General features: G+C 41.6%; 1 protein-coding gene across 1 annotated transcript; it reads right to left on the minus strand.

Annotated features, from left to right (window-relative positions):
- Window positions 1-1,982: 1,982 nt before the first annotated feature.
- On the minus strand, window positions 1,983-14,012 carry LOC100692588 (alpha-tectorin). The gene is made up of 21 exons (XM_025905158.1): window positions 13,899-14,012; window positions 13,076-13,107; window positions 12,814-12,863; window positions 12,553-12,627; window positions 10,934-11,022; window positions 10,357-10,569; window positions 10,094-10,165; window positions 9,855-9,951; window positions 8,836-8,965; window positions 8,072-8,309; window positions 7,694-7,850; window positions 7,482-7,569; window positions 7,311-7,373; window positions 6,944-7,143; window positions 6,692-6,823; window positions 6,411-6,598; window positions 4,381-4,532; window positions 4,034-4,279; window positions 3,792-3,951; window positions 3,275-3,361; window positions 1,983-2,122 (listed from the first exon to the last, which is right to left on the minus strand). Exons 1-20 carry the CDS (start codon window positions 14,010-14,012, stop codon window positions 3,275-3,277), a joined length of 2,583 nt encoding a protein of 860 aa, XP_025760943.1. The 3' UTR covers window positions 1,983-2,122.
- Window positions 14,013-15,679: the final 1,667 nt, after the last annotated feature.

The following is a 15,679-nucleotide window of genomic DNA, read 5'->3' on the forward strand; positions in this document are numbered from 1 at the left end:
GTCGCGTTTATTATAGTTGTCGTCTCTTCAGCACACTCCTTAGGCTGCCACACGCTCAGCGTCCCTCTCTCTCACTCTGTTAGTGGTGTCTCTGTGTTTCGTCTTCCATGTCTGTTCCAGTGTGGCTCTCCCTGTGTGTCATCTCGTCTCCCCCGTCTGTCATGCCTTTCATGTCTGCTTGTTCCCTGTCCTCTTGTCAAGCTCGCATGTCTTTGTCTTTGTCTGGGTCTCAGTGTGAGTGTCACTCATTGTTTTATTATGAAGCGACCTCGTCTCATGTGTTTTATTTTCAGTTTTGCTTCCCCTGTTCCGTTTGTCAGATTTATTCCATCTGTGTTTCCTCCTGTTGCCCATCCTGCCATGATCCTGTGTATTTTTGAGTCCCCAGTTTTAGTTTGTAGTTCTCAAGAATAAAGCTGTTTAAGTTCATGTGTCGTCTCTGGAGTCCTGCATTTGGATCCATTTGGCACTGTGTGTGGTCTTGCAGACTGGGTCTGGAGCACAGGATCTATCCAGAGGAGACCTGTTGTATTTTACATCATAAACCTGAAATTTGAGTTAATCAGTCCAGTCGGATTCCCTTTGCACCACATTTCTCTTTTCCTAAGTCCTTATCAGTTCTCCGTCACACATTTCCTTGACTTCATGACCAGGAAAAGTGGTTATTCCAATATAACAAATCACTAAGGACATAAAAACTCATCTCCACAGCAAAACAACAAGTAGTGAAGAGAGGAATAAGAAACTCAGAGACATGACAATGAAAAGAAATGACAGAGAAAAGAGAACAAAGGCAGCAAAAAAAATATTTGACTGCTTGATCTACATGTAAAATAAAGTAGTGATATAGATCAGACTCTCCACATTTAGTGTTAGAACTGAAGAAGCTTCTAGAAGACATCTTCAAGAAACTTAAGCAAGTCCAGTGGCTTCTTTGTAAGCTGCTTTGACTCTGTTACCCAACAATATTTTAATGGGTTCTTATCTTACATCAAATCAGCCTCTGAACCAAAAAAAAAAAAAACTGAAAGAAACTCAGATTGGTTTTTAATCATCCCTTTATTTGATTTTTTCCCCCTATTCTAATGGAACAAACAATGAATGATATGGGAGATGGAGAGAAGCAGCTCAAATCAACAAAACAGAACAACTCCACTGTTTCAAAACACAAAACAAAACCCTCAAACATCTGCCGTGGTCTCAGATTCAGCTGAATGCTGCTGTTGTTGGATACGACAGCATTAATCTGTCACGCAGTGATTCAGTCTTTACTGACATGTGCCAATAAATCTGACCACCTTATCAGTGTGTCCACCTTAATAACCTTTAATTTCTATAACCATCAACAAAATCAGGTGCTGTCCTTCCTCCAACAACTTTGACAGGTCTTGTTTCCAACATTATCTATGTGCAGCATATTTAATCAGCAAATCTGAGCTTTACGGACTCTGAAACCTAAAACATTTCTTGACTTTACTTAATTGGTCTCCCAAGAAGCTAAAATTAGAAATCCACCCACATACCATCAACATCAACTAGATAACCAAGATTAGTAAAATAAATGATAAAACTCTCCTTCTAATGATTCACCATAGTAAAGAACTGATGTTAACATATTTCAGTACCTTTAAAGCAGCATTTTGTTTTAACAGTCCCCTAAGTTTTGCATTTTTTTGTCAAATGCTCGATAGTTTCATGCCTTCATGAATAGAATTTTGTTTTTTTAAAGTCTTCAGCTTATATAAACCTGAGAGGTAAACACACCAACAAGTCATTACTCCCAACTCCAATTCAACATTTGACAACTTAGAGGATTCCTGGAAGGTCCTGAAGTGCCTCCATGCATACTTGGATATGTTTCAGGAGTGTTTATGTACAACATAGATATTGATTTGGATATATATCCAAAACAGACACTATTCCCTTCACCAAGATATAGAGTCATTATCTGTTAGAGACGACAGTTTGTTCTTGTCTTCATTTCCACTTCAACATCATTTCCACAGCAGTGCTGAGCTCAATCTTTCACACATCCAAGATCTGGATCAGGACCAATCAGATGTCAGGGATCATCAGTGAAGTCAGTAACCTGTTGGTCAGTCCGAGTCACCATGGAAACCACCTGAGAAGACAAACCAGACCACAGTGTGACTGCTGAACAACCCTCCATCCTGTCTGTCACATCCCTTTGCTTTCTTTTCAGCCAATCACCTCCTACTTCTTCGTCCTATCATAATTTGTCATTGAGATGGATCTTCACCCTGATCCTGGACTGTCAGGCTACAAACAACCAAGAAGAACATTTCCCTCACTCAGATCAAACTCATTGGATGGAAAGTTTATAGACATTTATGTTTATTGGCCCTTTTCAGCCTAATTGACAGATACAGTGAAGAAATGACAGAAAAGCGGAGGGAGGGAGGGAGAGAGAGAGAGCGGAAGATACGTGGCAAAGGACCGCGAGCCAGACTCGAACCCGGGCTGGCCACTCTCAGCCATAGGGCATGTGGTTCCCTGCTCAACACACTGAGCGCCCAAGTTTATAGATTTATTATGGCAATACTGAAAACATTTGCTTCAAGTAATTGAAAAGACATGAAATCAATAGTGATGGGATTTCCGGCTCTTTTTAGGGAACCGGCTCTTTCGGCTCGGCTCAAAGAGAGCCGGCTCTTTCGGCTCCGAACCGGCTCTTCAGGTTGTTTTCTTACTTTAATTAATTTATTATTAACAATAATATAAAATTATGCACAAAAGGAATTGTTGGATTTGTATTGTTGATTGTCATTTATGCTTAGAAATATCTACTTATATATGCTTAGAGTTTCATAATTAGTTGTAGATTGATAGAGGTTTGATCCTTAATAGTCTGCAAACTTTGTGTGGATTCCTGAGCACTCTGGCATTAACACCCACATTCTGGGAGCATGGGAGAGGTCGTACCTTCTCTTATTGTTTGTGTATTTATACGCAAGCACTCATATATATTCAAATAATTTAAAAAATTGCCATTTCTAGTGATGTGTCGTTCGCGACCGACACATCACTAGAAATCAAAGTCCATCCGTAAAATTATTATAGCATTTCTTTCAGCCTTTATCGGTGAGGTTTGACATGTGTCTGTTAAATTTACTGGAGAGTTTTCTCTGTCTGAATCATTTTGCTGCTTTAACTTCACTGATCTCTTCCCCCACAAGTTTATTTAGTAATAAACATAACTGATTATCAGCACAGGTCTCAGAATGGTGTCATCGAAAACAACAAACTCTCTCACCTAATGAGTCCAGGCCATGCTGATGAAGGCTTCACCTTCATATCTGGACCTGGCATATCTGCGTCTGTGAGCAGCTGCAGGACAAGTCTAAAGACAAAGAGAGACAAAGTCCAGACTTTTAGAATCTGAATCTGCTGAGAACATTTGAGCTTTTGTGTCAGAATCTTTTATTTGTACTATTTTAATGTTTTGTTCTACTTTTATAAAAACAAGAATACATGAAATCAGTTTAATAACCAGAACAGATGAGGGTTTAACTTGATGTCACATGTCAGATGGCACTAAGCATCTTCTAAAAGCACTTATTTCTTAAATTCAGCTTCACAGAGAGTGTTGAATCCATGGCAACTTTTCAAGAGCAGAGCTCTGTGGTGTAAATTAGCCTTTACATATTCATATACTCTAGTAGTAGTAATTTAAGTCCACTTTAACAGACACAGAATTAGGACACAGTCTTGTTCAGACAAAGATCTTGCATAAAATCAGTAAGAGGCAGCCATATTTAATAAAAGCATACCGGGACACAGTTGTTCTGTTTGGGGCACAGGTGGAGTTTGCAGTGCAGGTAGACGTCACCAGAGCTCCCAGTAAACTGGAACATGTTGAAGGAGAAGTAGTTGGAGGTTCCCAGTCCGTTGTCCTCCACCTGCACAGTCTGGTCAGCAGGGTTGGCACAGCTGCTCACAGACAGGAAAACACACTTTGTTCAGGAGTCCATGAGAGAGATCAAAACCACATGACTCTCTGAGTCTGTCTCACCCGTTTATGATCAGGTCGTATCTCGGAGTGCTGTCAGGTGATGCTTGGCCAGTTGCCCAGCAGGAGTCGGTCACCACGATGACCACGTCTCCATCCAGCCCGTCAGTCTTCAGCTCCACCCAGATCTTCTGGTCCAGCTGCACTTCAGTGCTGAAATCCACAGCTTGTGTGCGGCCGGCGCTGGTGAAGCTCTGCATGGTCAGAGTGTAATCCCAAACTCCAGATGTGATGTGCTGGATCACAGAGCTGCAGAACACAAACACACTTCAGCTTTCTCTGACTCACAAACCTCATGAGAAGCTTCACATCTTAAAGTAATTCAAAGAAAACCAGCAGCCACCACACACCTGTCTCTGATCCTGAAGGTCTCAGTCTTGATGTCCGGCTGAGTTTGGATGCAGGAGAAGTCGATGTAGATTTGGTCATGACGAGTGATGATGTCAGAGGAGCTGTTCTGGGTCATGATGGTGTTTTTGTAGATCACTTGGCTGTTGTTGGTCTGCAGAGTCACACAATCAAATGTTGCTACTGAATATTTTTGTTCATTTTTTCCATGTTTAAAACCTGACAGTTTTCAGGTGTTAAAAACGACCCTGCTAGTGAGAAGAAATGCAGGAGTAACATTAATGGGGGCTCATCCAGGATATATGTTGCCCTTCCAGAAAAAGCTGGGACACTGTTTAAAATGAAAATAAAAACAGAATGCATTTGGTGACAGTGGGAACCAAAAACACACACTACTGATCATTGGTCATATTGTAATATAGATTGGGCACCAGCCCAAACTGTCATACAATATGAAAAATGAGAAACTATCATGGAATGCATGAAAAATTGAGCTGTTGAAGGTATATATTGTTGAATTAACTTAAAATAATTCAGATTGGCCACAACTTACTTTGAAAACTTATTTACATGCTTATCAAATTATAGCTGTGGATCTAAAATTATTCCTCAAAACTCAAAATCTTTAACCTCTTCTATTCTTCATTCCATAATGTAATTTTAAAATCATCAGGACTATGTTTTCTAAAGAAAAAAGCACATATAAATAGTAGTGCTGTCAGCGTTAAAATGACGTTAACTCCATGACCGCATTAACGCGGCAAATCTCTGTTAGTGAGTTAACGCAGATCGCCCCGTACGTGGGGCTAAACAGCGCAAACGCATTAACGAGCTAACCACGCTAAAGCGTTGACGCTGGCCTCTAAATCCTCTCAAGTGCCTTTGACAGGACAGGAGGTATGGAAATTGGACAATAGCTACATATCAAATTATGCTCCTCTTCTTTAAAAACCAGAGTAACTAATGCCTTTTTCCATTCATTTTGAAATCTTCTATTTCTGACTCACATCTGACTCATTTTTTAATGAAACAAGTGTCCAAACTATATATAACAATTAACCTCTTGAATGCGAAATTAATCTGGTCATTTAAAAGCTATTATATCATTGGTTAGAACTGAAGAATTAAATTTAAATTTTTTGTCAGTTCTTCTACTGATTATATAAAGTATTTAATAAATTCAGGTGCCATAGAAGCCTTATCTGTATCCGTCTTCCTTCCTACCTAATTTTTCATCACCTAGATGATCTATTAACTAAATTATTTAAATGGTTCCAAAGTAAAATATTATGATCTTTAGCTTTATATTATATTAATTCCAGGACTACTTTATTTCTAATAACGTATTTCTATTTGTTACACTAATTTATTTCTTAGGTTTTTCCAGATCATATGATAAGTGTTGATTTTAGCAGTCAATGGTATTTTAAGAGCCAAATGTATTTCACTGTTTAACCATGGTAAAGTTGTCTTCTCCTGGTTGCATTTGATGGTCTTGTGTGGATGCTGGAGTTTGGGGTACAGCCTTTTAATGACAGCTGTCATGACTCAGGCTCTAGCTTTTGATCGTCTACAAAACTTCCCTTTGACTTGCTGAAGTCAATGAACTGGACCTCGGGATCTTGGTGGTACTGTTGGTGTCACACTTTTAAAGCAATTATTTGTGGTTATTTGGTTTTACTAACAAGCTGCCCAGGAAGTCTGTCATCCAGATTGGGTGTTTTCTTTAGTCTTTTACTTGTCAGATATCTGCGTCTGTGCATTGACCCAAAAAGTTTGATCTTGTTCACCAAGCCCTGCTAATTCTTGGGTGAACTCCTATTTGTGTTTTTCCTTGAGCTAGTTTGTGACTGGAACTGTCTGAGTAGAAAATAACTTCACAGATCAGCAACATGATGAGAAGCCACAGAGGTCAGAGGTGAAGCTGATCCCAGAGAAAGATCCCAAACTGGAGCAGAGCAGGAGAAGCTCAGCAGATGCTGGAAGATGTTTGGCTGCTTGTAGAAGGTAAAGAGGAGGAGATGAAACTCACCGTGACCTCCGTCCCACAGCTGTTGCTGCTGTTGAAGCTGAAGGTCACCATGTGGGTGAGCTCGTCCACCTGACCCCTGCAGGTCGGGTCGTTGAGGTGTAAGGCAGAGTAGTCGATGTCTTTGTCCTCCAGGAGACAACCGACCAGAGTGAGTGAAGCAGAGTTCTCCTTGCAGACCGTTGGATCACCTGAACGTCACAATATCAGTCAGAAAAATCACAGTTAGAAGTTTTCCTCCATTATTCAGCCCTGTTGTCATGATGATGTCACAGCTGGCCTACCCAAAGAGTTGTTTGCTTGGTACTTGGAGGCAAAAATGGCCCGACAGAAGCAGCGAGTGTCACCACCGACCGTCTTCTCACCACAGAACTCGTGATCGCTGCAGGTCCTGTCCTGACAGAAGGCCTCAGAGGCTACAGAGGAACACACTGATGTATTATCCTGAAAACATGTGAGCTCTAAAAATCCACAGTTCAGGTCTTTAACAAAGGAGAGCTTATTAAGGTCTTATTAAGGTCTTATTAAGGTCTTACAGCAGCCAGTCTTTGATGTCCAGCCATCCAGAGTGTGGTTGTGTAGACTGCAGGCTCTGGCGTAGGCCTTCAGGAACTGACAGTCGAGTCCGTCCACCGCAGGATACTTACACAAAGTGTTGGTGCAGGCGGTTATGTAGGGCTCTGGATCAATGTCACTGTTACAGGAGGAGAAGGGCGCCTCCTTCAGGAGATTACAGCTGTACCACAGATGGAAGAAGAAGTTCAAGACAATAAAATGATCATCTTTAATCATTTGTGTTATCCTTCCATCTATGCTGCAGTTACATGTAATGTACCATATAATTTACAACAGAGATTAAGGTACAACACAGATGTTTCCTGCTGTGTGCATCAGTCTGCTCACCGTTCAGTCACACTGGTGCAGTTGATCGTGCTGTCAGCAGGCTCCCTGTACTGCATCTCACAGCTAGGGGGCGACAAACAACAAAGTTCAGGCTCATTCATGCAATCACAGAAAATCTGCAACATCAGCAGCAGCAGTCAGAGGGACTGTGAGCTTGTGATGAGGTCTTACCTGGTGGAGCTGTACTCAGAGAGCCTCAGGTCACTCAGAGACCTGCTGGAGTTTCCACACAGACCCTCCACAGATGAACCAGCAGGTCCTGCACAGGATCAGGACAGAATGAGTCAGATCAGCATCAATATTCAAACTGGACGAACACAGAAGAATAAATAACAGCACAGTTTACAGTTTATTTTACATGAATCAAACTTTATCTTCTGTACCTTCTAAGCGGATCTGTGCGGTGTCGCCATCAAAGAAGACAGAGATGGTGAGGTTGGAGAGCGACAGCTTGGCAGTGACTCCAGTTTGGTCCTTAGAGAGCTGCACACCATGAACCGGCTGAGGTGAGCTGCTGAGGGTCAGCGTGGAGTCGTCCAGCTGCATCACAGCAGAGACAAAGTGGAGGAAACACTGAGTGAAACATGTCAAACACACAAACAGGCTGATTTCACAGCAACAACCACTGAGTTCAGCAGCTCTGAAAGAACTGCTTCTAACAGCCCTGAGAAGAAAGATGAGAGGAGACACAGCAGAGGATGAGGGAGGACTTTGGATCAGACTCCACTCTGACACATGAACTGTGGCTGTAGGTCGCTTACCTGAACTCTCCCACCTTGTTCCAGGTGAATGTCATGCCCATCCACACGCAGCGTCACACTGTCCACAAAGCTCACATCTGTACGACGCTGGTCCTTGAAGTACCCCAGAATCTGGAAGTCTGGGAGTGACGGAGTCGAGAACAGAGAGTACGCACACCGATCCTGGATGGAGTTCATCTGGCCGCGGACGTCGACGATAGTGGGGCCGGTCACAGTGCAGGTGGCGTCCAACACACAGCTGACAAAAGCAAAGAAAAAAATGAGCAAACACAATCATCATCATGAGCTGGTTTTGAGTGCTGCAGCCACCAGGGAGAGCTCTCATGTTCAAGATATCTCAGAGAAAGACCTGATGGTGGTGCTACAGAAAATGCCAGCATGACAAAGTGAGCAGGCTGCATGATGTGGGACCATCTGCAGCTACATTTAAGCATCAGGAGGAAGCAGTCAGTCTTTTATTAATTCCTGATTCCTCAAATAATCCAGCTGTGAACCAGCAGCTGTGTATGAAGTGTGAGCCTTTTATCAAACTCACTGTTCACTGAGCCCTTTGCTCTGATTAGAGCTGCTGTTCAAAATGAGTTCAATCACTGCTGATGTAATACTAACACCTCCTGCTGCTGCTCCTTCACAATAAAAGTGTTCTGTAAAAGCGACCCGCTCCTAGTGAAATCTCCTGAAACAGCTAAAAAAAAAAAAAAAACCCTCATCGAGTCTCTGTGTGATCACAGCTTTTCTTTGAAATACAAGGAAGACATAATTACATGTTGTTGCCTTGACAACGCTCCAGGGGACCACAGCTGGAGGTGTGGAGGACTGCAGTCTCATTACAGGTGAGACTGAGGCAGGTTTCTGGATCAGAGCTGATCACTGTACCAGGTGGATACATCTCACCTGAGGATTGAAAAAGGGTTTATTTTAGTTCAGACACTCAGACTCGTTTAACAACCGTGAGCACAAACATCACTGCAACTGTCATGGTCTGACAGCCCCCGCAGGGCTGCTGCCTGTTGTGTCGGTGTTTTGTGTTTCTCTCTCCCTCGTCTCCCTCCCTTTGTCTCTCATGTTCAAGAATGCAATGCATAATCTAGGAAGAACACTACAAATAAATAAAGTTATAAATAATACAAAATAAATAATTCATGTGATGAAGCTATTTCTTTTTTCGCTTCATCACTCTCTCAGTGGGTTTGTTTACCTCTAAGCGGTGACGAGTGTTCCCGAGAGTGTTCCCGCGCTAAAGCCAGGTGTTCTCAGAACACCGGCCGCACCTGCTGCTGATCGGATCCGACCCGCTGTGGCTAATTAGACGCCATCTTTGGGCAGTCTACTTAACGGTGTTATCGGGCTTCAGTCAGCGCTGGATTATTGTGTGGAACTCGGTAGCACTGCTCGGACGTGCTTTCTGTGTGGATGCTTGCTTTAAGCCAAGGACTGTCTAGTCAGCGTTTTGTATGTGTGTTTTGTCACTAGGAGTGGAGAACGGAGAGAAGTCACGGGAGCTGTATTGCCACTGAGGATAATTGTTTGGGGGATGTCACTGCGTGTGTGTTATCACTTCACGGCCACAAACACTGTCAGGAGAAGGAGGAGACCGCAGCTGTGCACTTTCACTAGGCATTGAACTGTTGTTTTTTCACCTCACTGTATATAAATCCACCGTTTTCTTTAAAGGAGCTCTGCATTCGAATCTGCTCATTCCCACACCACCCCTGACAGCAACACTTAAATAGTTCAAGTTTGCAGAATGCCAAAGTCGAGTTTGGAGCTTTGATATACTTGCCTGAGTCTCTGCATCCACTGAGGTCTGCGAAAGCTTGAGTGTAAGAAGTAGTATTAACTCTTTTGACTGTGGTTCCACCAACCTGAACATCACACACCTGGACAGAAACAAACACAATCAATGCTACGACCACAAAGCAGAGACAACGTCAGACTCGTTAAGATGAAAACAACGTTTGTGTTTGAAAGTATTTAAACATTAACAAATGTGTGTAGTTGTTTATAAACACTCAGACTCACCAATGTATCAGAGCTGTATGTGAAAAACACCAGAGCTGCTTGTGTCCCATAGTTATTCAGAAGGAAACCAATCTGTAACGAGCAAAGAGAAAAGTTTCAGCCACTGCCGGGAAGTTTGCTCTAAAAGCTTTTACAAAAGTGTTTGATGTGATAAAACCTTAAATTTTATTTTTGCTTTTCAGTGTTTATACGATTTATTAGAAGTAAAACAGTGAAAAGTGACACCAGTCACATTTAACTGTGTGATATACAACAACACTCACAATGGAGTCGAAACCGATGGCAACAGTGCATTGCAAACTGTTCTGAATGGTTGGCAAATTTTCACGGGCACCATAGTCAAGTGAATTTCCTGGATTTATGAAAAATTCAAATCGCTGTGCGCCCCGTGAACGCTGCACAAGACAGTCGCCTCCAGTTTCAGGACTGAAAAAGCCGTTGAAACAGATGGTAAGATATCCAGATGTCATGTTCACCTGTGGAAAATCAGAAACACAACGAGTCAAACATCAACATCTTTTGTGCTTTGAGTCATTTACAGCTGAACTGTTGGTGTCAGAGCTGCTCAGGTTTCAGTCAGAGCTCTCGCTCTGCTTCAGGAAGCTGCATCAGCTGATGTTCACATACTCAGCATCACTGCAGAGGACATTAATGAGACTCTGAGCTTAAAGCCAGCTGCCCTCTGAGGGCCTGAACCCGGGAACAGAGAGTGTGTGACCTTCATGAACTGCTGATGTTCACTCAGTCTGCAAACATGATCTCTGCCACAGGTGGAGACTAAACAGCAACAGTGATGGAAACACAAAGATCTGCTACAACATCAGGCTTCATCCTACTCACATAGAGCTGCTCGTACTGCTGTCCATAATACGTGATGGGACATGAGCTGATGTTCACCACTGAAGACTCAGTGATGAACCGCTGAGCACCTGAAGACACAGAGACACATGAGAGCTGTGAGCTACAGTCTGTTAGCTGGTCGGACAAACAGGGAGAGCTGCAGGCTGAAACACTGACTTCATGAATGGATTAAACAGCATTTGTTCAATAATCAATTACATTATCATTTATGATTTAAAGTGTTGCTACATGCTGGATATACTCCTGCAGGCAAAGGTCAGTTAGTGCTCAGCTGGGATGTTCTCAGATGGGAGAACACCGTGGCTGCACATCCATGTGTCTCATCCTCTGAAATGAATGTATGCCACATACTCAGTTTAAATAATAAATTAAGCTTAATAGGCTGTTGCATAGTTTCTGTAATTGGTAAATCTATGTTTTCAGTAGAGAGGTGATGGGCATCCATTTGGACCCCTATGGTTTGCAATTCCTCCAGTAATTAATCTCATTTTGATTTTCTTTATACTTTGAGTTATTGGCTATCTGTTGGTACTAAAATGATATTGTAAACTTTATATAAAGGAAAATCTAATTTAATTCCACATATTCTTCCTTCAGCACTGCTAAAGGTGAGCTAAAGCCACAGATGTTCCTTCAGTACATACGGTCTTGTATGATAAGACAGTGCCCAAATTTCATAATCTATAATACATTGCTGAACCTTGTTACTAGTATTTGTTCAGGCAGTCCAAGCATTTTACATGGAATAATATCTCCATTGCTGCTCCCCTGCTGACTTCTCCTAGTGCTTCTTGGAGCAAAATCTCAGGATATAATATTATAGTGTGTGTAATGGCAGCTTTTATTCAACATATTCAAACTTTCAAAGTCAAATAAACTTTATTGTCATCACTGCTACAAACAGTACAGTATATAGAGAGACGAGACGACGAGGCTCCAGTTCCAACAGTAAATATAAGAAGAGTAAGAAATAAATATACACTGTAAGACTAAGGTCAGAGGTAAAAGGTAAACGGATCAATAATGATCTAAATTTACAATTTATATTTGAATGATTTGAAGTGACCTTGAAGTGAATCAAGTCAATATTTGCAGACTTTAATTTTTAGTATGTCTGTCTGCTCATGTCCTGTGCTAAGTTTCTAACTTTTCTCCTTTTTCTCTTTTTTTCCTGCCTGTCAACTAGAGCATCCTCCCACTTACCCCGGGCCAGGTCAGGGTTCAGCAGCCTAATAAGAGAATCTCCCAGGCCTCATGTGAATAATTGTGTTGATATATTGGGCATAACAGTGTATTCAGATGATTCTGATTGCAAAAGCTGTTCAGGTTTGAACTCAGTTATGACAGTGCTGTTTATTGGTAAAAACGTCCTTTAGGGTATTTAGGGTAAACTAATGAAATATGTGACAACAAAAAGGTGAATTCTTTGGTGTGAATACAGAACAAGCTTTTATCTAATGAGAGAACGTGTAACTCCATACAGCATTTAAAGCTTCCTTCATTAGTCCGCGTCACTCTTTGTTCCTCTCTGGTTTTACTGTTGCTACTCAGGTACTGTGAGGAAACATTCAAAATGACAGCTGGCTGTGTGCGCTTACCTGCCAGTGCAGTAAGAGCAGACAGGAAGAGCAGGGGCGGAGCATCTTGTAGGGAGCCAGTCAGCCGACAGGGAACTGAAAGACACACAGGTAGACATGTGTGATTGGACAGAAAGTCTCTGCCACATGTGCTTGCTCTGCTGTGCCATCATTTATGGCATTTATGTGGCACAGTGTGTTTATCCACAGGAAAAAAATAAGTAACACAACGCGAGACTCAGTGTTTGAACTAAAAACGTCTAATGAGGCTGTCTCCATTACCAGTCTGTAAACGTGATTCCTCACACTGATATTTCACAGATTTCTCTAGACTGGAAGAGTAAACAACAAGAAACTTTTAAAATGTATTAATAAATCTATAAGTTTGAAGCCTTCCTCACCAATTAAATAAGTATTACCATAACCTTGTTTGTAATAAAGTCCCTTTGTTTTTAATATACGCCATGTTAAATACCAGACGCGATTTCCTTTCTGGCATGTAGAGTGTGTGTTTGCCATGCTGTGAGTGTCTGTGAAAACACACCTGTGCTGTGGGTGAAGAGTCACTTCTCGATTCTACATTAAAAAAAGAAAAAATCAGTTACGGCAGTTTTAACGAGTCATGTAGAGAAATTTTTACAGCAAACATTTCTTTTTATGCCGTCTTAGAAAATACCGAATTTGAAGTTAACAAAATTTCAGGACTGCTTCCAAACAAAACTTGTGGGCAATAAGCAGCAAATTATACAATACTAAAATGAAAATGCAAGACTGAGGCTCTTTTGTAGGAACATTGCAAAATTAAGTTGGGACTATGTTACATTTAAAATTGTTATATTTATTTAAATTTATCTGACTTTGATATAACATTGCAGTAACCTGAGAAAACATTGTATAAGATTATTGGTCCACTGCAGGAAAGACACTGTGACCATTGAGCTGTCACAACTGGTAATGTTGGTAATGTTGGAAACTTCCCAAATTATGACTAAAAACTGTCTCAGATAAAAGTCTTAAGTTAATTTCAGGCAATCATTAAAACAGATTTTTACAGCAGAGGGGCTGGATTTCAGGAAAGCATCCTGCTATGTCCACTAAGAAGAGTAGGAATGTTTACCATGGAAAAAGTACATTTCTGTTATTTCTACTGCTGAAGCCTCAGAGCTGCTCTCAGCCTGTTTTTGTGTACTTATTGTTCTTTAGTGTTAAGTAAAGTTTATTTATGTAGTTATTTCCACAGACATAAAAGGCACAACGCACTGAACAACAATTAAAACACAATATCTAAAGAGAACAATTTTAAATCTCCATAAAAAATAAATAAAGGTGCAGGTGTGCCGAGGAGGAGAGAGTGCGGTTCGTCCTACCTTCTGCAGGTTGATGGAGGATGAGGAGGATGAAGGCTGCTGTTCAGGAGGCTCTCTGGTGATCTTGCTGCAGGTGGACAGATTGTCTGTTGAGGACACTGCTGCTTTCTCCATCCATCTCTTTTTATGTGCATCCTCGCTGCTGTCCACGCCCAGGAGGAGAAGAGGGTGGAGGTATAGTTCACAGTGGAGCTGCCTGATGATTCAGCACTTTGTTAGAAAACAAAACAAAACAAAACTGGGCTTGACTGCTCCAGTCAGATTGCATCATTAATAGCACCACCTGCTTTAAAGAGTTAGTCGGGGTGCCCTACTTCACAACTCTTAGTACTGTGAGTCTTGCCAGAGCCTATTTGAGCCGTCATTCGGCGAGAGGCAGGGTGCACCCTTACCAGGTCGCCTGTCTGTCGGAGGGCTAACGCAGATGTAAATACAGTATATAAGGTAAAAACAGAGTTCGTAACAAGCTTTCAATATTTGGTGTGACCACTTTGTTCTTCCACACAGCCGAGCTCTGGTAGGCAGCTTTCTTGTCATTTCTATAAGTAGTCTTCAGGAATAGTTCTCCAGGCTTCTTCAAGAACCTTTAAAGCTCTTCTTTGGATGTTGGCTGCTTTCGTTCTGTTCCCTGTCAAGATGATCCCATACTGTTTCAATAATGTTGAGGTCTGGGCTCAGGGAAGGCCAATCCATGACTGATAGTGTTTCAGTGTGTATGTTTCTATCCAGGTATGCTTTTACTGCATAGTCAGTGTTTTCTCCATCGCTGTCATAATGAAAAATGAAGCTGATGCCAATCAGACACTTTCCAGACAGTACTGCACGGTGGACCAAAGTCTGTTTCTATGTTCATAATTTCTTCAGCTTTGACAAGACGTGTTTTACAGAAGACTGTAGATGCTCACTGTTGTACCTCTCTTCACCTCCTCTGTACATATTGACAATGATTTGAATCAAAACTTTCACATTTGGATTCATCAGTCCATCAGACCTGTTGCCATTGGATCTCGGTCCAGTTCTTGTTTAATTTGGCAAAACCCAGCTTTTCCTTAACCTTGTTGAGGATTATTCATTAACAATGGCTTCTGACAGCCACTCTTCCACTGAGAACTTTTGCGATGAGGCTTCAGTGAACAGTAAATGAATCAACTCAGGTCATGTGTCAGGTCTTTGCTGGATTCTTGTTCTTAAGGACATGACTTTCAGGTACTGTTCAGTTGCTGTGGATTATTTGTTTGGGCCTGACACTTCTTTGACCTCCACATGTCCAGTTTCCTCAAAAATGTTTTAAGCCACACTCACACCATATTGAGATATGCCAAGTTTAATGCTCAACTAAAGAAATGGAAACAAATGATGACAGGAACGATGACTGGTTCTTTTGTTTTGAGTTGTCTGGCATGTGTAGATATAAAAATGGTCCATCCCTTAGTTAGTCGACCTTTTGGCTTAACACAGCATTTCTCTAAAAATGGTCAGCTAGCTCGCGACCTCTTCTGAAAGTCCGTCTCCTTGGAAACTAAATATAAAGAAGGCTGTCTTCGACTTACTTCAACAGTACTGTGCAAAACATTCTATAATTTGTTATTATAAAAGAAACTACATCGTGACCTAGCTTATTGTTCATGTCATGCCAAGCCTGTGCACATAATTAATATGTTCTCTCCTCCTGGCTGCTGTTCAAAGCCAGGAGGAAAGGAGGGTGGAGGTGCAGCCTAGACTTCATGCCAAACACGTCCACACAATTATCTGTTTTGACACCTTTAATGTGCCCTGTTGAT

The sequence above is a fragment of the Oreochromis niloticus genome, linkage group LG3 (assembly GCF_001858045.2).
Source record: "Oreochromis niloticus isolate F11D_XX linkage group LG3, O_niloticus_UMD_NMBU, whole genome shotgun sequence".
NCBI classification, from domain to species: domain Eukaryota; kingdom Metazoa; phylum Chordata; class Actinopteri; order Cichliformes; family Cichlidae; genus Oreochromis; species Oreochromis niloticus.

Excerpts from the sequence above, each read along its gene's own strand:
- LOC100692588 (XM_025905158.1), bottom strand. The coding sequence starts at position 14,012 with ATGGAGAAAGCAGCAGTGTCCTCAACAGACAATCTGTCCACCTGCAGC. Across the intron at positions 12,628-12,813 it reads GGAATCACGTTTACAGACTG|TTCCCTGTCGGCTGACTGGC; the intron begins GTAATGGAGACA and ends TGTGTCTTTCAG. Across the intron at positions 10,570-10,933 it reads AGCAGTACGAGCAGCTCTAT|GTGAACATGACATCTGGATA; the intron begins GTGAGTAGGATG and ends GATTTTCCACAG.